Source organism: Chlamydotis macqueenii, chromosome 2 (genome assembly GCF_036417535.1).
Source record: "Chlamydotis macqueenii isolate bChlMac1 chromosome 2, bChlMac1.mat, whole genome shotgun sequence".
Taxonomy (NCBI): domain Eukaryota; kingdom Metazoa; phylum Chordata; class Aves; order Otidiformes; family Otididae; genus Chlamydotis; species Chlamydotis macqueenii.
In genome coordinates, this window is record NC_141557.1 from 28,815,578 (window position 1) to 28,839,855 (window position 24,278).

Genomic DNA, 24,278 nt, shown 5'->3' on the forward strand with positions numbered 1-24,278 from the left:
TGCAGGACCTTGCACTTGGCCTGGTTGAACTTCATGAGGTTGGCACGGGCCCACCTCTCCAGCCTGTCAAGGTCCCTCTGGATGGCATCCCTCCCTTCCAGCGTGTCGACGGCACCACACAACTTGGTGTCATCGGCAAACTTGCTGAGGGTGCACTCTATCCCACTGTCCATGTCACCAACAAAGATGTTGAACAGGGCCAGGCCCAACACGGACCCCTGAGGAACACCACTCGTGACCAGTCTCCACTTGGACATCGAGCCATTGACCACCACTCTCTGAGTGCAGCCATCCAGCCAACTCCTTATCCACCGAGTGGTCTGTCTATCAAACCCATGTCTCTCTAGTTTAGAGAGAAGGATGTCATGCAGGACAGTGTCAAAAGCTTTGCATTTGTTATTAAATGGAAATGGTGTAAAAATGTCTCAGTCACTGGGTTCAAAGGGTCAGTGGTTTTGAAGTGCAACCAGCAGCTGGCTAAGAGCGCTGCACCTTAGTGGTTAATTCCAAGGCCAACTCTGTTCAGCAGCTTTAACAACCTGTACAGAAAGCATCCTCAGCAAGTTTGAGGACACCACCAGTTTGCCAGGAGCAGTCAATACCTACCTGGAGGGTAGTGCTGCTACTCAGAGGACCTTGACAGCCTGGAGAAATGGGCTGGCACTGAACTTTAACAGTGTAAATGCAAAGTCCTGCATCTCATGCTCCCATTGCCCTCTACAACTACCTAATTTGAGGGAATAGAGAAGAGAAAGCCAGGCCATTCTCAGAGATATATAGTGAAAGGATGAGGAGCCACAGACACAAACTGCAGCAAGGAAAATTTTGGCTAAGATACTAGGAAAAAAACCCAGCAGTGCCAGATGGGACAAGCACTGGAGCAAGTTCCCAGAGCGGCTGCACGATCTCCATCCTGGATGATATTCCAAATATGTTGAGATATGTCCCTGAGCAACCTACTGTAGTCTGGGTGGGATCTAACTTCTAAAGTGGCCCTGCTCTGGGTGGAAGGTTGGACCAAAGTACCTCTAGAGCATCCTTTCAGCTCAAAATTATTGTAGAATTCTCCAATCCTGAATTTTCAAACAAATACTTACAAGGAGCAAAAGTCTTCTATTTGCTCTAATGTATATACTCACAAACATGTCTTCGCATCCTTGCCACATGAAAAATGTCACATTTTCACAGGTGAATTTACCCAACTTTTATACAACTTTTTTTTTTTTTTTTTCACAAAAAGGAGTCTGTGAAGTCACCCATCCCTTTCTTTTTCTTCTTCTTTTTGAGAACATACTGTCCACAAACGTGTCTGCAAACTTACTTCAGGTAAGGATAGTGAAATAAACTGCACAAAAAATACTATAGTCACTAACGTGATATCTATACTTAAAAATAAATTAATATTGATATTTTATGAATAAAAAAAATTGTGAAATACCAGTTAGGATCCACCCCATCATACCAGCATTCAGTATTTTTCTTTGGTGATGATATACAGATACATAAAATTAATGTTAGGCTATAATGACTAAAATTTTAGGTATTTCCCACACCTGTGCGGCTATAAATTTCTGAGGAATAAGTGACAGAAACTACGGGTCTAACCTCTTGCTTGTAGCCCAGGTCCACAAGTCTCATGTGCTCCTGGACTGTCTTGGCGCACATACCATGGCACTAGTTGGCACCTGCGCCACTTGTGGGTCTTCCACCTGAAACGAGGAGGGAAGCAATCAACTTCAAACAATCCACCTAAACTTGTAGAAATCAAAACTGAGGCAGGACAAGTGCTAGATAGCATTAGAAACCACCATAAGTTATTGCTTATTATTACTAACTGATCACAGCCAATTCACTACAAGTAGTAACAATACCGTAATATTCTCCCACTTTCCTGTTAATTATTTTTCTCCTTTTAGGATTAGGCCATTAAAGAACACAGCAAGGAAGAAAGAGGCGGAGGAGGGAAGAGAAAGCAAACCATATATATTTTCAAGGATTTCAAAGCACAAAGGTACATCAACACTACCTAACAAATACACAGTGAATACAAACCACAATATGAGGACTACACATTAATACAAAGCATTAACACACTTATACTAGATGTGATAAAGAAATTTCAAAAAAGAATACTGTACAAAATAAAAAAATTATGTGACTTGAATACTTATTTAAGAGAACTCCTTTGCTGTGGATTTATATCTGAGCATGCTCAGAGAGTATTTTACCGGTCAACAAAACGACATAATAAAATTTGAAAAGTGGATTTAGCAAAGTGACACCAACATCTCATAAAAGCAACACAGACCCGTTAAATACAGATCAGTTTTAAATATTAGCACACCCTAATAAACCTCCTGCCTTTCTCACTTTCCCTTCTTCCTTTTTTCCACATATCTCAGTGAAGCAAAGAGATAAGACTTCAAACTCCAGAGATAAGACTCCAAGGTTGAAGAGGCTGTGTCTTTTGGCAGTAAATAGTGTCACACCTAGGTGTTAGTCCATTTCTTTCTCTTTTCCTTCTTTGCTCTTCCCCAGGTCTTTTATTCCCCTCCCTTAGGCATATCTTGCAAAACTACAACAAATGGAGCAATTCTGCCTTGTTTGAAGCACAAACAAATCTTGGAGTTACAGACAAAAATGAGGTCAGATGAGTAAAGTCTTAGGATTTTTGTTTTGTTTTCTCAAATTTCAAATGATATGATTACAAGGGTAAAGTTTTCACAACAAATTCCTTTGCTAAGCTTAATCTTCCAAACGCTACCCTAAAAGTAGAAGTTAGAAGCAGAAAAGGGAACCTAGCTACAGCAAAGCATTGGGACGAGTTTAAATGACTGTGAGGGTGACTCAGGCAATAGCAGAGCACCTGGGGTCTGGGTAGCTGAACAGCAGTGCCTTACAAATGTGGAGCCAACCAAGAGATCCAACACAACGTGAATACAGGCCCATATTGTATCAAAATAAAACAGACAAAAAGAACCCACAAAAAAACTTTGATAAGAAATGCAATATTGTGCTGCTTAAATTATTCTATCATTAATGTAAACTGCTATGAAACTTTTACGAAGTTCTCTTCTGGTGCTGGAAAATACCCTAGGCCTTTGTTATATTTAACAAATCCAGACAAGTCTAGTTATTGTCACGTCTCTGAAATAATCTGTAGTTGTCTCAATTACTTGGGGAGGAGGTGGGGGGAATGCTAAGTCCACAGCTCAAACCATTGGCTGCTCCCATGTTTAAAATTATCTCAATGGCTTTGCACCTCAAGTTTCATTTTAACTTGTCTTTGCAGGCCAGCATCTAAACTAAAGCACGAGCCAAGCTGAGGATGTGACGCCATCTGTCACAGCATGTGTATAGGTCAGAAAGATGCTAAAGGAAATATACAGAAAATGTTTTCAGTATTAATTTGTGTCATGAAATTGAAATCACCTCATCTACCACTCCCTCGCAACTCTTCTTCTGTTCATCACATCATCATGAACTAGCTCAGGTAAAATTTGATACTGAAGATACTAAAGAGATGAGGAGCAGCCAGTATCTTAAAAGATAAAATTCTGACTCAGATATTGACTAGAAAAAGTTCTCAAGCTATACTTCTTTGATGTTTGGAGTACCGATTTTGGTAGCTTCCCAATGCTATTTTACATCCTTTTGTATCTTTCCATTACATACAGTGGGGTCTCCTAATGAATTTTCAAAGACAATTCTTACCAGATGAAGAAACTAACACATTTCTTCAATCTCAATTTGGTTTTGGCTAAAACAAACTAAAATTCTATTTGCACCACTGCAACAGAGATGAGTTTCAAGAGCACTAACAAGTGTTCTGTAGTCACTGGAAAAACACAACATTGACTCCCAATTCAAATATATTTATTATTCATCATTTTTTAAAATTTAGTCAATAAATACAACCAACTGCATCAAAATTTTCTAAACTTTGTATCAACAGCAAGATATTGCTGTACATCTAGACTTTCCCATGCCACTCAGGCTAATACTACAAAAATGCCCAAAAGTCTTCTTAAGCATAATCTCTACCATAAGGGTGGAGATCCCCACCTGTTGGAACAATCCTCAGCATTCTCTGGTGAAGATCAGGTCAACACAGAGAATTATGCACATTAGGCAAAATATCAGTTGTGGACTATCTCAGGGCTGATTGGGATGGAAAAACAGAGGATACAGTGCATGGCACAGCACGGCAGTAGAACTCAGCTCTCCTAAACACATTGAGGCTGGATTTCAGTGCTTTTGATAATTTAGAAAGGAAGATTGTATTTTAATTGTATAAAATTTCAAAATCGTTGCTAAGAAAGACTTATCCTGGAAAGTATTTCTTAGTAGTTGTACTGTTCCTGCAAAGGAACTGGAACAAAATGAACTGGTGAGTCACTATGGGCCCAACTGAGTCTAAATATCTATTCTGAAACCTTGATTTAGCTATGTATCCTATTTTTCTTAAGAAGTGGAATTCAACAAGCTTTTGAGGTAGTACAAGTTGAAAAATCACATCTGAGCTGTCTGTAGTTGATTTAGACTACCTGTAGCTATGGCAGACGGGAGAAGATTCACATTCCTTTTCCTCAAACAACGAGTCTGGGCACTCACGACCACTGTTGGCGGGGAGCTGGATGATGACTCGGTGACGGGTCTGCTTCTTTACTGTGACACCTCCTGCAAAGAGTAGAAAAGTTTGTTTCTCCTGCTAGTACAGAGGGATGACAGTAATTAGGAGAAAAATAAGATTCAGCATAACAGGTATGTGAGTTGATTGCTATAACAGTGATGTGCTATTTTGTTCATAGGCAGAAAATTAAGATAAAACACTTTAGTCTCAGCTAAAGGCCAGGAAGTAGAACTAAACAAAAAGAAATAGCAGCAATGCTGTACAAATGAATATACAACTGAAGTGAACATACAGTTCAAGTGAACAAAAATTAAACCAGCTCATTTTTCTGCTACACTTTACATTTTCAAAGTGTAAATTTGCCCTAATCATTTGCATGCGAAAATAGAAACAGAAATTAATGGAAATAAATTACTATATTTCACAATTTTCCATTTAGTAAATGACTAAATCAGAAAATCTGCTTGCCATTTGCTTATCTCCAGAGCCAGAAATACAATAAATTTAATTTACAGTCTTGGTTCTGTCCAGGCTGGGCCTTAATTCTGCTCCCTATACCCTCATTTCCCACCTGGGTCTAGCATTGTCCTATCTAGATATAAAAAAAAAAAAAAAAAAAAAAAATTCCAAAGGACTAGACTTTACATTTAAATGTGAAGTTTTATTTCCCACACTGAAATTAATTTACAGTTTAGAGTTTTTAATTATTATAGTTATTCATTATTAATGATAAACATCAAATAGTTCCTGTAGAAATTTTGATTACAGTCATCTTCAGATATCAGTTCTTCAGGCAGAAAATTAAAAGAATAGCCACAAATCTATATTAATTCCATAGCAATACCTAATACACAAATATTGTTACGTAAAATCTTAGATTTTTTTTTCTTTTTTTTTTCCTCTTTTTTTTTTTTTTTTTTTCTCTTTTCTCCCAGAGAGCTGTAGCATAGACATTTGGCTGTCCAGGCTGATATCAGCTTTGGGTGGGTTATTAGAGCAGCTGCAGCTTGTCTGAACACAGAAGCGTGCTGGACCACAGCCAAGCAATTGTAATTAGGAGCAAGCAGCAGGAGAATCCCAGCGGTGACTCTCCACCACCTGGCCGCTTTTCAACGCAGAGGAAACCCTCCACTCCTGAGTCAATCAGCTCTAGGAGATGCCAGGAACTGGCACAAGGGGCAAGACAGACGCAACCCAGCAAAGCTGCTGACCAGCTTGCTGACACAAATGGGTAAAATCCATGAAATAAAAATTGTTTGTGTAGCATAAAAAAGAGTTTGACTCACTAAATAGACAAAAGGCCCATATTAGTTCACATATATACAAGTTTTTTAGCAGCATATATGCTAGTTTGGAGTCAATATTCATGAAGATATGTTCATTACACCAAGACCTTTCTTAAAACCCACAGAAATAAGAATGGAATAGGTTGGTATTTTTGTCCAAGATAATCTGCCTCAACAAAAATATTTCAGAAAGAACCATTAATATTGTTGTAAAATAACACAGAATTTAATAACAAATACCTTTTTCATAGATTCAGATTCAATGGTCTTACTTCTCCGTTCTTTTTCAAAGGTTATAAATTTAATCTTCCTAACCCTTTTTTTTATTTGTTGAAATGCACTAAGCACTAATAGGAATTACTTCAAAAATGACTTTATGCTTGTATCCTTTATAAAGCACTAAGGATTGACCACGACATTCGAAGTGTGTATATTTAACGTAACAATATCTTACATTCTAATAATATCATAGCTGTGAGTAATCAACATGTCCCACACACGGATTAGCACCCTGTGGAACTCCTGGTATTACAGATTCTGTATTACAGACTCTGTCTGTAATAGTACATACTGGAAAAATACTTCCTGTTAAGCTTAAAAAAGAAAGAGAGATAAGGCAGAAAAATGTAGAGATATTAAACCAGTTATCACTTTATGTATTATTTCAACGTAATAAAAATTCAAGGGAGACTTGCACTGTTTTTAAGAGCTTTGCCAAGTGTACTAAAATAGTATTGCAATGCATGTTTAAATCAGACCATTAACATCAACTTTAAGTCTGCTGATTTTTATTAACTTTCCTTCAGTTTTCCTTGGAGTAAGGAAATCAGCCAAAATTATATAAAAATGCTTATCTATCTATCTCCTCGTATATAGACTCTCAGATTTTCTGATAAGCAAGCAGCATACGCACTTTCAAGGACCAAATCTGACCATTTTACAATCTGACATTTCAAACACAGTTTCTACAGTTGTAGAAGTATCTGTTTTGGTTTTACACTAAGAGTTATGTGTCTGCTCTGTGACTAGTTATATCTTTATCAGTGGGAGACGCAGATGGGAGTTTGTAACATAAAAGTAGACAAAATGGGAAAAAAAAAAAACCAAACAGATGCTTATAGGAAATGTATAGAAATAACTGTTCTATTCAGCAAAAACACTACATCCTCCCTGCAGCTGCTCTACCAGCTATTACATGTCCTCTGTCAGAAAGAGATGTGTATAAGTATTCTGCCAAAACTAACTGCTAGTCTAACTGCTTTTTTTTTTCCTTACAATCTGTCTGCTAGCACATAAAGGATAAAATTACCTTCTTGGCATGACGAAGGACACAATGTCCAGTCACTGAACGGAGTCACAATACAGTCCTTCCTACAGGGAAGCAGACAAGGCCTGACTGTTTCTGGTCGGAGGCTTTCAGGGCATCTGAAAAAAAAAAAAAAAACCCAAAAAAGAAGCATTATCAAATAAACAATCATTTTGCAGTGAATCAGAGAATCACGAGAGGTATTGAATGCCTTCAGGCACATGAGCGGAGTGCTAGTTGCCCAGAATTCACCAGGATTGAACTCAGAATTAAAAATTGTTCCAATTTAAATAAAGCTGGTGGAACCAAGCCAAAATCAGTGCATTCTACACCTAGGGATTTAACAAAAAAAAAAAAAACCAAAAAAAACCCAAAAAAAACCCCCCAAAAAACATGGTTCCTCGCTCACCATTCCAGACTTTGCCTTCTGAGTGTTATTTTCAACCTTCCAAATCATTATGAAGAAAAGCCATCTAGTTTAGCTTAGCAAAATACATTTTTAGCTACTCATAAATTTACCAGAAACATAAATGCTGGAAGGAGGCATATTTAAACTAAATAAAAATTCTAACCCAGGCACAAATATATATAAGCTGGCCATAATTATGACAGAAACCAGTATAGGGTTTGAAATTGCCAGATCAATGAGACTGTAAAAGACTGTCAGAAACAACAGAAAACCTTGCTTGTTTTAGAAAGAGGCTTGATCAGCATACAAAAGGGATTATTGGTCTGCCACATATGGGACTCAATAACCCAAGTCATTTTCCCCTATTCTGTGTTCCTGTTATTTCATCAAGGACAAACAATTCTTTATGGTGCAATACTTTTTCTCAGAATGATGCAATAACTGTTGCAGAAGTACTGCAAATCTTTAAAATAATTTCAAAATGACTATTACCCTAAAGGTGCACAGAACATAGACTGTCAGAGGATAACATACAGAGGTAAGAAAAACATCATATCTGTATTTTAGAGCTTTTGGCTCATTGCAGGAAAAAATGTTACTATGACTAGATTTTTCTCTTGTGCCTGCTGGGCATCTCGGACCAGAGAGATGAGAGACCAGTTTTATATTTGGATTGGATCAGCTGGGGAAGCTTGGCTTGTGAAAAGCATCTTTCTTGCCAGGCTGGAAGGGAGCACAGGTAGGTCTAACGATGAGCTACTGAGATGATGTAGTCTCCATGGGTCAGTGGACAACTACGCCTGTGTCAGTGTGGGAAGAGAAGTAGAGGGAAAGGAGAAGAGGAGTTGAGTTGCAGCTTTACAGGAACACGTTCTTCAACAGTAACACTTGCTAGTTCATGATTCCCATCAGTTGACTCTGCATTTTCCTGTCAATTGACATAAAATTCTCAGAGTATGACACATGACTGTGAACTAGCACCAAATTCTTGGTGCCCTCTTATAACAGCATCTCCACCCTTTGTCTTTTCTCCCCGAAAATATCAATGTGAGAGACCATGGAAAATTATAGCTATAGCAACATAAATCTTCAACACCTCTCAAGCTCTCTACATTTTTAAGTAAAATTGTGTCTTGCTTCTATTTGATTCATAAAATCAAACTACGTATGCATGGGTGTATTACATATGGTCAAGTATACATTAAAAAAAAAACATCTACTACCAATCATATGCATTGACTACACTTTCAGAAATTTTCTCTAAGGTTAAAATTCAAAATGCTTCTGAAAAGTATTGAACATTGGCTTACTAATGGCTTTTTCCTTAAAGAACAACAGAAATTATAAGCATACAAAAATGTCTGAATTATAGACATTCACTGTTTCACTGACAGCTTCATCTTTCAGGAGCACTGAACATCACAATTCCTCTTCAGATCCTGGGGCAAGGCAATTAGTTCAATTAGAACACCATTTCTATCTTTTATATTGTTTGTATTTAGAATATGTGGTTTAAAGTGAAGTATTGATTTTTTTGCAGTCCTTACTCAAGGTCAAATTAAACAGAAGAGATACAAGCTGAAGTCTGTAACTTGTGAGACAGATAAGGCCAATAATATTGATTGTATCATACCACAGTAATCCTTCTTATTAAGGGGAGTTTAAAACAAGGTTCCTATTTACATTTTCATGTTAAACGTCTGGTTCTTTAAAAATGATTCAGTGATTTTAATGTGATAATTTGAAGGATCAACTAAGACTTTTTTTTCTCATTTTACAGGATTCATTTATGACACAATAAAACAGCCCTCCTCCCAAAAAATAAAGGTCAAATCAAAGGCATAGACATTAACAGCAGATTTAAAAAGGAAGATAAATCATCAGAGGTTTTTTAAAAATGTAAAATGAGTACCAAATAAAAGATATACTGGTATCACAACTGAATAAATAGCAACATAATGCAGATACACAACAATTGAGATTACTGAATGTGTTGACATTATTTCCCATATTTCCACTAAAAGTAAATTAGGAATAAGTCTACTGATGAATAAAGCAACAAATGGCAGGCACTGTGCAAATATTCAGTGCGAGAATAACTGCCTCATTCTATGATTCTATGAACTTGCTAAAAGACCTCTGCTATCAGCTTTTCCAGCTTTGAATCTGTCCTGAGTAGGATATATTTACAGACTGTCAAACTATATAAAGATATTATAAAATGCATTTTACTAGCAGCTAATCTGTATTTAACCCTGGTCATATATAAAAATGCTAAATTAAATCATTAGGCCAAACAGATCTCTTAGAAAAACATGCATACGGTGGGAAAAATCCTCACAAAGGTTATCAAACTAATGTTCAAACTAATGGCCTGTCAGAGCTGTACTACACTTGATCTCCTTAGACTGCTTTTGAGAAGATGCTCTTCCATGCATTGTACTGTATTTAGGCCCAAAACATTATTTTTGCGCGGAAATACACTAATCCATATAGCGCAATGCACTCAAATATGAGAGGAGGCACCTCTCAGCGATGACATAAATATAGAGCCGTAAAATCCAAAGATAATTACAGTATGAAGATATGCTTTTAAGATCTTTACTTTTTCGGGCCCACTTGTCCCACGTTGACTCTCACGCAGATGACCTTTCTTGTCTGCATCCCCACGGAACAGGTGGCCTCCCCGTTCCAGCTGGCAGAGGAGTTGAAAGCAGAGACAGACGTATCCTCTATGCACTGTCCCCACGGGCCGGTCTGCCAATGATACACAGTGCAAGAGTGCTCATTACAGCTGCGTGTTTCCTGTAGGGCACTACTATTTGGGCACTGTATTCCTCCTGGAACAATAAAACAGGGCAAAAGTTCACGCAGTGGAAGGAAATAAAGTGTTTTATTAAAAAACAAAAAAAAAAGCACAACACTTTTTAGTTATCTATTTTCATTTTCATTACATTATCAGTTTGATTGCATGAAATACATGTCGTTCCTTTTTCCTACTCTTCATATGCCCAAGATGGACTTTGATAAATTTCAGTCAGCAGACTACGTAATGGACAGTAAATGTAAATATGTACGATAAGGATCCCAAAACAATCATACCTTCCAGAACACACTAATGTGCATGGAGTAATCTACAGCCTTTTTATTTGGGGGTTCTCTAAAAGAGACTGCAAGAGATCACATAAGGAGGTGTGAAGGCTCTAGGCAGAAGAAACGGTTAAATATTCTAGTTATGCAAGTGTAGGGACCACTGTTTATGTCTAATTCACAGGTCAATTAAAAAGATTTCTGGAGCTCTTGTCCTAGCTCCCAGTGGATATTTATCCATTTTACGTAATTACCACAGAGGATGGCACAGCTGGCAATTTCAGGTCCAGATTGAGATAACAAAGGCTGTTGCAGGTAAAGATTAAAATGCATTCATGTGTCAATAATTGTGAAGAAAAGCTCAGATAATGCTATCTTTGTTGTGTCCAGCTTCAGATACTATGTTCAGCTTCTTACATTCAAGCACTTCAAAGCTAACCTGGCCTCCCAATCCTCCACAAGTAAAGAGGTCTTTCCTACCAGACTTGATCATAGGCTACTAGATGTCTAGTCTTGTGAGTAGACAGCACGTCTGCTAGATCTCTGGTGTTACTAGACATACAAAATCTAGGTTTATGAATTAATTTAAACACTCATGGCCTACACAGTAACAATAGGACTCCTATCTCCAGATGATGAGAAGCCAGGGGAAATCTGAATAACATTTTAGTCTTTCCTAAAAGACAAGAACAGTATGAAAGATAACTGAAGGAGGAGGTTTTTATTAGTTATTGCAGATGAGCTATACTTTCTTTTCCACTGAAAAGAAAAATGTATGCTCACACCAAACACATATCAGACAGCATATTAGTCTTTCTGTCCCACCACTGAACTTTAGGTTGACCTCCAGCCCTAGAGACTTGCAAGGAAGTGCTCATTACTGGGAGTAATTAAACAAACAACTAAATGTAATCAAAGAAACAATGGATACTTCAAGTACTCCAACACAAGTAAGTCAAGTGTCACAAGTACTGAAAACACTTTATACCTCAAGTTGCTTTTGTGGAACATCTAGATCTACCGCAAACATGAGGAAAGAGCTATTCTAGTGAAACCACAGGACAAAATCCAAATTCTCAAATTGTTTCCATAGAGATAATTCTAACGTCTGACTTTGGGCTAAAAATATTGATGCAACCAAGCAACAGTAAACATCACATTAACAGAAATGTCATGCCAAAGATGAGCTAATCTTAAGTTTTGCAAAGGGAGATTAGGAAAATCTAAAAATGTGTGAATGTAATTAAACAATGACTGAAAGGGAATTGGTTCTGGCTCAGAATAAATGCAATTCAAGTCTATCAGATTTGTTTTAAATATATGTCAACATGCATAGCACCAATACAAAACACATCATATGCATTTTCCTAGAAAAGGATATAAAAAAATCAAATGGTAAAATAAAATTATGGTTATGTTACATGTTTAAAAAATTTATTCAAGCAGCTTCTTTCAGGAAATTAAAAAGTCTTCCAGCTAACAGCAGCAGATACGAATGTAAGCAAGGAAATCGGGCAAGTGAGTGTACTATCAAAGATAGTAAAGTCACAAAGTATTTGGCATGAGATCCATACTAGGAGTTTAGACATGTTTCCCCACTACAATAGTTAAAAAAAAAAAAAGGAGAATTTGGAAGAGATAATGAAGGTTACTAAATTAATTATTCCCATCTGATGTTCGCTCAAGAAGAAACACAAGGGATGTATTTAAGTAAATTCATAAATTAAAGGAGGGTGTGTGGGAAGAAATGTTTCCCCAGGAATGGATGCCATAACCACCAGGTCCTAAGGCATTTGAGAATAAAGTGACAACTTAGATTCAGTTCTGACAGCTATGCAAGAATGTATATTTCGGGGGAAAAAAAAATGACAGTGACATTGACTTGGAAACAAAAAACATTGGGGCATGAGTGTCTGCAGCTCAGTATGAATCCAGTTCTGTTCAGATTAAACCAGTAGCTAAAAAAACTACGTAAATAATGAACAAAATGCAGAAATAATGTTACTGAAATATAAAACAACTATCACTAGTACAAAATCTTTGTAATACTAAAAAATATGTTATTAATTCACAAATCAGTGTGTCATTCTCTCCAGGAAAACAGCATTCCCTTGTGCTCCCTCAAATTAAAACAGGTACAGAAAAAGCAGAAGGGGCTGGAAAACTGGCAGTTAGAGAGGCCCTTTATCACATTTGTGTTGGGGTAACAATGCCATGGCTGCTCAACTCTAAGAGCATTTAATCAAATGAGGACAGGTTTGACAGGAATATAAAAATTAATAAGTATCACAGAAAAAAAAATAGACATTTTATTGGAATACATGAAAAAGGGACATACAATATGAAATACATTTTATATAATACATGATCAGATGACTGTAAATAACTGCTTGGCAGCGCTAAAAATAATCATTTCAAGGTACAAAAACCAGTTGGAGCTAAAGCATTTCTTTTTGCTTTTGGATACTTAAGCAAAACACACTTCGAAATGAAAGGCTAGCTTTACAGAGAGACTTGCATATTACTCATAAAATAGCAGAGATATGAGAGTAGTTTCCTTTAACGCTTTAACAGAATTGCCATACGGTTAGATTGCTTCTCTGCCTGATGTGGAGCTGGTATTGGGTAAGATATCTCGCTCTAGGATATTCAGGGATTGGATTTTATAAGTTTTTTTTTTTTGCGACACTGCGGTGATGACTTACAAATTTCAAAATTCTTAACATTTTGTAAAGTAGTCAGGATCATTTGAACTAATCATTTTGATATTGCTCATTCTACAAATGGATGTCATTTTATAGATGCACTTCAAAATATCCAGAATAATCTTAAACTTTGAGAAAATAGATGCAGTTGAAGTTGGGGGAGGAGAGATCTGTCCTCAAGTCCTTTCTCAGACAAGATTTGAACCCCACACTCCAGGCAGCAACCTCAACTGAGGGGCTCTTGAGCAAAAGGGGAAGCACAGTAACATCCTCTTCCCCCGGCTCTCCTTCACAAGCAGATGCCAGGCCACTTTGCAAGTAGAGCCTGAAATTTCAGCTTTCTCAGTTCCAAAACTAAGTGTTTATTTATTCCCATTTCAGCTGAAATCAGTTAAAACTCATTAAAACATCTGTCTTCTCCAAAACTGATCCTTTGATGAATAAGTAATTTTCCAGGAAAGCAAGTACTCAATTCTGTGCTTTCAGATTTAATTACCATACATTCTTATTTCAAACCAGGAAAATATGAAAAATAAAAACAAACAAATCCAACAAGTGTAAGAAGAGTAAACACATTAAAAAGCCCTAAGTATAGCTACTCTTTTGCAACCATGAAGTCAAAGTGCATTGGAATTTTAATCTGAATAAAATTTTAAAGCATATCAACCATAATTTGCCTAGAGTTGAGAAGAAACTCCTTTGATCCAGCTATTCCTTATACATTAAGTAAATCAACCTCACGGATACATGAGAAGTATGAGCTATTGGTCCCTGTCAAACAGAATACTTGATGAGATGGACAACTAATATTCTATACCATCTAACTCAGTTATGTTTAGTAGCCTGTGATATATGAGTTCACACTAAATAGTCCTTCTAGAATGATACTTTGTTAATCTATGAATATACAATAGCCATAGTAAGACATTGCCATGCATATGCATCCCTGCCCTAAGAGAATATTTCAAACAAAATTGTGCTTCATTCTCATTTTATGAAATTAAGCTTTTTAATCAGATTATTTTCTTCTTTGCATTTGATTTATGTTTTTTTTTAATCTTTACTTTTCCAAAATCACTACTAGTCATTTACTACTGATAAAACTTGGAACATATCCACAACATTAGTGTTATGCTGTATGATACTGATTTGGCAGTGTCAACCAACGGCCGTGTATACTCAATACAGAATCAATCTGCATATGCATTCTTTACTAAAAAATTAAGACTCATTTAGTACTTTTTAGTTTCAGGTCATGGCCTATGTAAAGTAGTCTTAGTGCATATTACAAATTATGTAAGATTTATTGTAAGCAGGAAAAAAATAACAAATATTGAAGAGAAAATAAAACAAAAATAGACAAACTCTATATTCAACAGAGACAGGCTGAGCTGTAAACAATGCCTTTACTAGACTTACGCAGAACAACCATATGATGTCTCAGGTAACATCATTATGTCCTTTGCTTTCATTTTATATTTTGAAACGCTGACTTTCCTGAGTTTCTTACTGTACCATGAAGATGTATTTGAGAGTGACACAAATGAGCTACCACTGTGAGCAGGCTCACTGACAAGCAAATTTATAAACCGCTTCACCTTTCAAACCTTCAAGTTGAGGACAATGATCTCAGAAAAGATATCAAAAAGGATTATTGTGACACCAGTTTCCACGTCATCTCATAAACCACAGAAAGTCTTTATCACAAGGAAAGAGACTCCTCTGCCTCTCTCCACTGAATGCAAGTAAATAAGCCCATCCCAGATGTGCATAACCACTCTGTGCTTGAGGCTCTGCAGTGTATGGTTTGATGACGTGGAAGAGGTGGTGTTCTGAATGAGGAAATACTGATGACAGGGGTATACGGCTGATGTGAGCTCCTGGCTGGAGCAGAAGTCAGTGTGGTGCTAGAGGGGCAGTTGTATCCCAGAGCTCATTAGAAAACTTTGTCACTACTGTAATTTACATACAGCTTCAATTTTTCCTGTGAAGTTATTCTTGTCACCAAGGAATTATTATAATACTACTGAATTATTCCTATTTTAAGTCATGCAAGAAAATCGATTGTACTGTGACTGTTTCCTGGTGGTCAGCTATGCTAACTTGATGGTTTCTTCAAACCAATTCAGCATAGATAACTGGGAATTAAAAAGAAAAATGAGGTCTTAAGTGTGAAACGACAAAGCTCTATCATGGACAGCCATCTGCCAACATTAACAAGCAAAATGGCAGAATATAGTATTTTTTATTTCAACAAGGAGAGAAACTGAAGAATCACAAATAATACTTCAATAAGAAGCCATCCAAGATCCAGATAAAGGAACCTATTTCATATGTATTTACAGACCCTCAAAAATTTCCATGAGATGTTCATGTTTAAGCACCCCAATGAAGAGGAATTAAGCACTTCAGATACTTTGAGGGATTGCAATATTCCTTGTATATATAATATTTGCAATGCTTTGATCTTCCCAGGCTTGTAGACTGAATTCTCCATGACTAATGGGAGGATGCATGTGACCAAGTACTCACAGTGATAAACTTGGATTCCTTCCATCTTAGAAGCCAAGTTTAGCTTTACTCATAGGTTGAACACAGACCTGCACGTTATTTCATTAATGTCCAATCTTGATATCATAGGAATTGCAGCTGTTTATGTACGATGTATTTGTCCTATTGTATTCTGAATAAAAAGTCTCAAATATCATGGCTGTATTATACAGGAATTACTATAAAACGGCTGACTTAACCTGGTCTGTCTTTCATACCAACAGTTTAAGGAAAGGTTAAAAAAATCCGATAGGGAACACATGTGGGACCATTCACCTGAATAGAACTGGTAGCTGTTTTCAGAACTCAGTTTTAATGTGTAAATGGGATTATTGGTCTTACCTTTATGAGACTTTGGATTTTTAGTTATACAGAATGATTACAAAGTTTTCATCAACAGTAATGTGCATTTTTTATAAGCTCTGAATAGAACTGAGAACCGCATGTTTCCCAAAAAGTGTTCACGTGGAGCTTCCTTTTCACATCACCAGAACACAGAATATACTGAATATATTCTGTGCCCCTAGAACATCAAATGACCTCCCAGCACCAACTACACAGGCAGTGCTTTACATTTTGGAAAAATGGCTGATCTCTGTCATGCAATTCTGCAGGTGAAAAGTCATTCGGTTATTTGTCACGCAGCAAATGACTAAAAGGCACAAGAGACATGAGAAGAAAGATTACAATAAGTCTAATTTCAGTAAAGCATGAAAAATAAAAGCTAAACTGAGGAGAGGGACTAGGGTGTGATGGTGGGTCATGGCAATCCCAGGCACAAATACAGGCTGGGCGGGGAATGGATTGAGAGCAGCCCTGAGGAGAAGGACTTGGGAGTGCTGGTGGACGAGAAGCTCAACATGAGCCAACAATGCGCCCTTGCGGCCCAGAAGGCCAACCACATCTTGGGCTGCATCAAGAGGAGTGTGGCCAGCAGGTCGAGGGAGGTGATTCTCCCCCTCTACTCTGCCCTGGTGAGACCCCACCTGGAGTACTGTGTCCAGTTCTGGAGCTCCCAACACAAGAAGGACATGGACCACTTGGAGAAGGTCCAGAGGAAGGCCGTAAAGATGATAAGAGGGAGGGAGCACCTTTCCTATGAAGACAGTCTGAGAGAGTTGGGGCTGTTCAGTGTGGAGAAGAGGAGGCTCCAGGGAGACCTTATAGCAGCCTTCCAGTACCTCAAGGGGGCCTACAGGAATGATGGGGAGAGACTCTTCAGCAGGGCTTGTTGTGACAGGACTAGGGGTAATGGTTTCAAAATAGAGGGAGATAGATTTAGATCAGATATTAGGAAATAATTTTTACACTGAGGATTGTAGAACACTGGCACAGGTTGCCCAGAGAGGTGGTGGATGCCCCATCCCTGGAAACGTTCAAGGTCAGGTTGGATGAGGCTCTGAGCAACCTGATCTAGTCAAAGATGTCCCTGCTCCTTGTGGGGTGGTTGGACTAGATGACCTTTGAAGGTCCCTTCCAACTCTAACCATTCTATGATTCTATAATAAAAGCAAAGGTGAAAAATACCTTCCAGCTAAAGTTGTAATGGTATACTAAGGTTTGGAAGGTTATTTTATTTATTTATGTATTTTTACTCTTTGGAGTTTGTCCAGAGTGCAAAAGAACACGGTGTTGAAGGTATCTGACAAAGATGTGAGTGAATTGCTGTAAGCTAGGCAGACATATCAGCTTGAATCCTTAAAAAAAAGCACAGAACAACCTCATCTCTGAATAGTAGTAAAGAGGCCAGGGTTCAAGCAAAGTTAAAGCACTACAACACCTATGGAATGAGTTGGCTTTCTCAGCAGTTGTTTATGGATCTCTTCACTACTACCTGTGTGGTTTGAGACCTGTCAGTCTTTGTGATCACCTAGTGTTGGTTCTGAACATTGCACAGCAGACATAAATAAAATTAACACGCTTAAAATAAAGGCTATGCTTAACTGCGTATGCTTTGCTGCATCTTCAGCCTTGTAAATTATTCTAAGATGTGTCAGATGTTAATCAAAGTCAGAATAAAATGAGTACTTTTTAAAAAGAAGCATAAGAAAGTGGAAACATTTTCTGGAGTAATTTAGGTTTTCACATCTGTGGTATGCTTGCCAGAATGTTAAATTTCTGTTTCCAGTAAAACTGCATAAGCGTATAAAAAAAAATCTATTATCTTGACCTACATGGAAAAGCAAGAAGCACATGAATATACGTTTATTTGAATTATCATATGAAAGCATGGCTCTGTATTTCCCTCAAAATTAGTCCATTTGACACACCATAAAAAAAAGGGGACAACATAAAACCAATTTTGTTTCTTATTTTAAGAGCATTTCTACTTTGTTACATAGATCTATCTAAGTAATTTATTATTTAAAACACCTACTAAAATAAGTATAGTTCCACTTGCCTCTTACACTTCTAGCAAAGGTCCCTTTCAGGGAAAAGGTTGAAAGTGCCTGCTCTGCTACATTATTATTATTTTTGATGGTTACCCAAATTCTGTCAAATACACAGTATACTTCTAGCAATGAAGTTAACTGTGTTTGCAAACAGGGAAGTGTTTTGGTATGATGAAGTCTGTCCCTTTCTTCTTCCATTTCTCAAAACAAATATTCTTTTCCACTACTTTCATATCTTAAGCCATTTGTTAGTATTTAAACCCATTAAAACTCTCATCTTTTCAGCATTTTATTCATATCCTTCCAAATTGGACCTAAATTATAGCTAGAGTTACTAACAATCCTCTATAAATATCTTTCATACAGCTGTGCATAGGATAAATTGTTTGCCTTGTTTAATTTCAATAGAAAATGGGAAAAAAAAATATATATTTGAAATCCAAACAGTAACACTATGAAGAATAATTAACTGAAATAAGCAAAATAAAATCTCTGTAACAGCTTTAGGTACCACGAGTAAATACAGGATAAGTATTTAAGTATTTTTTCTATATTTAAAAAAACCCATAACTTCATCTAATAATTTGTTTCTATTGATCAAGAAATTACTTTGACATTGCAAAGAACACTTGAGAATTCACAATCAAACAAGAGTCTACAAGAGTATGCGACCTTACCTTCACCTGCATATGCCAGAATGGAGCGGGCACGCATCTGCTTCCCTTCTGTGGTTTTCCCGGAGCAGGTGTGTGAGCAGGAGGACCATGCAGACCACACGCTGAGCACACAGTCCTTTGGGCATGGAGCTTCGCAGACAACCGGGATTGGGTAGATAGCGTCTCTACACAGCTGTCTATCAACCTCTTCTCCTGGGAAAGAAAAGGCCAGTAGCAGTCTATCATTTGTTAAATTAACTTAAAATGAGCAATCTAGTCCAGATGGACACACAAATAAATTAGATTCTGTTCTCCTATATAAACAAGGTAAATAGATTTTTTTATTAAAATGACTTGTCTCCTTTGCCTTGATTCTAGAAGAACATACTTAAACCTAGTTTAATTTGATAGTCTGCTGAAATGAATGCCAGCCTGGGTGGTCTTTAGGCTTTCATTTTGTTAAGACATTTGACTCCACAGAAAATCCTAATGTGAATAACAAAGTGTATAACACACCTATGGAAAACTGTATACATGGAAATGCATGCATATTGATTACCTAGTCTTCATCCATGTTTGTGAGAGAAGAGGAAAAGTATCCTAACTTCCATCTCAGCCAGTTTTACAATCTGCAATTCATCCTTTGAATTGCAGCTCTGCAGCAATTCAAAGCTAGGCTGAACTACAACACACGTCACTCTTGGTGTCATGGAAGTATAAAAAGATCTATGCATTTGTATTCTGTCACATCAATGTCCACATTTCATTACAATAAAAAGAACCAGGCTGGTATGAATTGTTTAATGAAATACTAGCTAGTGTTTAAGTAGCAGGGCTGCTTTTGTTTTCAGCAAGGAAATCACGGGAGCACAGTGTCTGAGATTTGTCTGAACAGCACCCTAACCACAAAGTGGTCAGTTTTGTAAGGTGACATATGATTTCCTGATCACATTAGTTAATATCCATTAAGTGAGGAATGAACGAACGACCACATATTCAGAGGTCAAAGGAGTCTGATAGTGACAAAAGCCTCTGGATAGATCTTCGCTTTGGAGCGGATGATAGAAAAAATGAATGAAGGAGGGAAAGGTTTGGAGTCACTGTTTTGGAGTCACAGCCGTGTTATCACACAAACCAATTACAGAAAATGCTTGCAATGAAAAGCGCCAGAAACTGAGTAGCGCAATATGTAATGCCAGTTGCAAGGAACTGTGAAAAAGTTGCATCTAAGAGCACACTGTACTTCTGAGGCCCTGTTAATCACACACAATCAAGGCATGGAAAGAGCCAGTTTCATTTGTAAACATTAAACTTTTTTTTTTTTTTAGTTTTTTGAAAAGTATACCATTTTAAAAGCATCTGAATGGCTTTCGTGTTATATGATCCTTGCTGTACTAGAACATAAAACCTTCTGTTGAATTATGATTCATCTACTGAAATGTTATTGAAGTATATGTGATCTTGAGGGGACTGAAAAGGAGTGTCTACAGCATTCCACTTGCTATGATCCATCATGTCGACCCTTTTGTTTTAATAGCTAATGTCAACAAAATAGTGTCTCATCAAGATTTGCAAAGAGCGTAAGCCTTTGATACAACAAAACATTTGTTAGAAATAACCATTAAATACTCTATAATTTAATGATCATGAACCAGTGTTAATAACCCCACCTGGATTCTGAAAAGCTAATTCAGTCAGCACTGTGAATTGTGTAAATGAAGCCAAAGATCTACAAATACATCTTTATCCAAGCCTCAAATTAGGCTTTTATTGTTTAATAGAATAATAACAAAATGAATCAAACACTAATCTAAACAGAAACTACATTTTTGTCATTCAAGGTTTACAGAGCCTTAAAACCTCTCAAATAAGAATCTCTGATAAACTGAGTTCCTGAAAATATGAAGTTCTTTAGTACTAGTGACATATTTTGGGTTCCAGAATTATTAACAATCAAATTCTTTATAAAAAGAGGAAAAGATGAGGGCCATCCATCCAATATTATATCTCTTTCACCCATGTCAAATATTTTATGCATACAGAATCTTTAGGCAGAACAACTGCAAACATCAATCTTCCTCGGCTGTGCAAACCCAAGGAAGTCCTGCAGCTCATGCTTTTAAAATAGCCTGAATAATCTGAATTATAAAGACCTCTGAGACCAAGTCAGTCTCAATAGGTGTACTTTCCTATATTAGAAATACAAATTTGAGCTTCATAGGTCTCCCATATCAAGTTATGCTTCCCACACTGGACTCAATCTTTGCACCAATTGCTCCTTCTCTTGCATCACAGGTCATCACATCCTGACACCAATGCAGGAGGGATTCCTGCCTGCTTCAGCAGAATGGCATGTGTTCCAGCTGAAGGACAAGACAGATGAGCAGACTGCAAACTTCTTTTCCAAAGAACAGGAAAAAAAAAAACCTAGAAAAGGGCTAAACCTTAATCTTAAATTGTTCCATTGTCAGGTAAGAGTAAATGAGGTAAACTGCTGGGACACTTTCACACCTTGCAATAAATACTACTATTACAATAAAGTATGTAATAGTGTAAACATGCTATACTATATCAAGCTTATTTATCCCCTGCCAACTAAGGTGGTGGTAACTTGAAACTCAAGCTAAATTTGGAGTGAGAATAAGAAATTGTGTTAAATTAGTTTCAGTTTGAGTTTATATTTCAAACCAAAAGAATTCTTCACTCTCTCCCAAAATCTTTTATCCTTCACTTTTACAAAGAAAATATTCTCAAAATATATATCTTCCATATCAGCATTTAGTTTTTGTCAGCTCTTCAATTCTTATCTGATGAATTCAACAGCATAGATATGCAGTTGGAAGGAATGTTTTATAATGGGTACTTCTTATCTTCAGGTAGATACTTTACTTAGACTAAATTGTATCTGACATTTCACTAATGATTTTATGAACAACTTGACCTTTGTTGTCCTCCACATTAAAGTGCGAAGTGTAGTCAACTACCAGGAACCACTCAAGCATACACTGGGAACAATGCCAATGTAAAGATGAAAACTACTTAGAAAAAGTCTCAGTTGAAAAAGTTTATCATGTGTAGTCTAATATTTCATTTTCTTCATAAGTATACTTTTATGCTGCACAAGAGTCAAAGACAGAACTCCAAAAACATGAGTCAAATGTCCCTGCCCTGAATTATTTATACTTTAAGTAACAGAATGACAAAAAATAAAAACCAGAAAGATGACAAGAGAATATTACATTTCCATCCAAAAAACTCTTCACCATTTATCATTTGATTTGTTCATTAAAATCTGGAATCTAGCAATAATCCCTATGCAGAAACACTGCCTATATAGTTGAATGACATTTCTTTCTTATACAACAGATGCACATTTTGGGCTAATGTATCCAAGTTGCACTAGAGGGAGTGACTGCATGTAAAAATGGCAGGAGGTAAAAATTTGCTTTTTCAAGGACTTAAAACCTCAAAAACCATTTATACCTTTGCTGGGATTTCTACAGACTTGTATCATCAGCAAAGACCACCAAGGAGATAACCTTTCAAATCCACATCTCCTCCTTGAACTGTTATGCCAGATCCAGCCAGACAATCAGCAAAGCGAGTCACTACATTAAAACCTCCCCATGGCCACTTTCCAGTATGTGTGCACACACCAGAGTCACTAGTGAACTACTGAACTACATAATTGCTTTAAAACAGATAAATGAAAAAAAAAAAAACCCAAATCAAACAAACAAAAAACCCCAACCTCCCTTCTGAATAGGCAAATTTTTACAGATTTAAAGAGAGTTAGCTGGTGAAGTGCATGCAGGAGGAATCGGGTAATTGTTCATAAGTATCAGAACATATTCATATCACCATTCTTGTTTTATCACGTTCACAAAGCAGATATGGTATATGCAAAAATTTGGTCTAGATACCAGACGATGGGCTAGACCACAGAAGACCTATGTTCTCTGTTTAACGTAGTTGAATCATGTAACTCCTTTGTGTTTTTGTTTACTCATCTGTAAAATATGTTTGATATTTAAGTTTCTTGTAAAATGCTTTAAGATCTTTTCAATGGAAAGCATTCCCAGAGCTAGTATCACTAGAGGTAAGGAAACCCTTTTGCTTATTGTGCATCTTTTAATATGATGCATGCTTCAGTGCACAGTAAAAAATTGCTGTCAAATTCTGACCTGTAGTAAATGGAAAGACAAGTGCTTAACAGAGGGCAAAAATTATTAAAGCCTTGAAATGAACAGTAAAATGACTGCAAAACTCAATGAGGCATAAAGAACAACTGAAAAAAAAAATCAACATAAAATAAAAATGCTACTGGGGTCCTACACAATAAGGAAATTAACTTGGTCTCAGTTCTGTACTTTGAAACCAGCTATAGTCTCTGAAAGGCTGAACTATAACCTGAAATAAATTAAGGAAAAAATTTACAATAAAATCACAACAAATGGAATTCAATCAAGAGAGTGCTTTCAACATTAATATTTTTTTTTTAAATGTATGTGTAATCAGTAAAGGACAGGAATATCACAGTGTTAAAACAATTCATGCAGTTATATTTTAAAATCCCTAAAATAATTAATGACAGCAACTGAGCCTAAATACTAAAACTGCAGACTTCAGACTCTGAACTGCTTAGTCAAATGTGTTCAAATTTACTAGTCTATCTGCAACTCTAAGAAAAAAAAAAAGGGGGGGAGGGGCTGTTATGCCAATACCTTATTTTTGTGACTCCTGGTAGCCACATATGATAGTATGCTTTTAAGTACCACAGACCACAGAAAACTATAGTGTATCATTTGAGTGTTTTTAAACCTGCACATTTAAAATGACAATGTAAAAATACAAAAGGAGGGAAAAGACCGACAGTTCAAAGCACGGCACGATCTGGATGTACTGGTTATACATACTAGAGTATATACTGTGTTGTGTGTATATGACTATATCAGTTTCCTTGGTTGATGGTTTGCTTGGTTTTTCATTGCTTTCTCAGCTGATGCTTCTCTTACCAGTTTTCTTTTCTTGACAGTAAAGCTGAAAATTAGGCACATGATGTGTCATCCACTTGGAAAACTGCTAGGAACCTGAAATGCTTGGTAAGACACCCCAGAGCTCAATTTTTAAAAAGCTCAGTGTTTGTGGGTGAAGAAGGCCTTGTTATTATTCAATTTTCTTCAATAATGCCTCAAAGCATGGAGGCTGCAGGTAAAAAATGCACTTAGTTCACATGATGTTAAAATCTGT

General features: G+C 36.8%; 1 protein-coding gene across 1 annotated transcript in view; it reads right to left on the reverse strand.

The window, feature by feature from the left end:
* The window catches only part of THSD7A (thrombospondin type 1 domain containing 7A), a 230,822-nt gene that overhangs the window by 58,587 nt on the left and 147,957 nt on the right, over positions 1-24,278 (reverse strand). The window contains exons 9-13 of the mRNA XM_086742407.1: positions 19,050-19,241; positions 10,240-10,474; positions 7,229-7,344; positions 4,548-4,680; positions 1,606-1,709 (exon numbers count right to left, since the gene is read on the reverse strand). Coding sequence (XP_086598533.1) covers positions 1,606-1,709; positions 4,548-4,680; positions 7,229-7,344; positions 10,240-10,474; positions 19,050-19,241 — 780 coding nt within the window. The remainder of the gene's footprint in view (positions 1-1,605; positions 1,710-4,547; positions 4,681-7,228; positions 7,345-10,239; positions 10,475-19,049; positions 19,242-24,278) is intronic.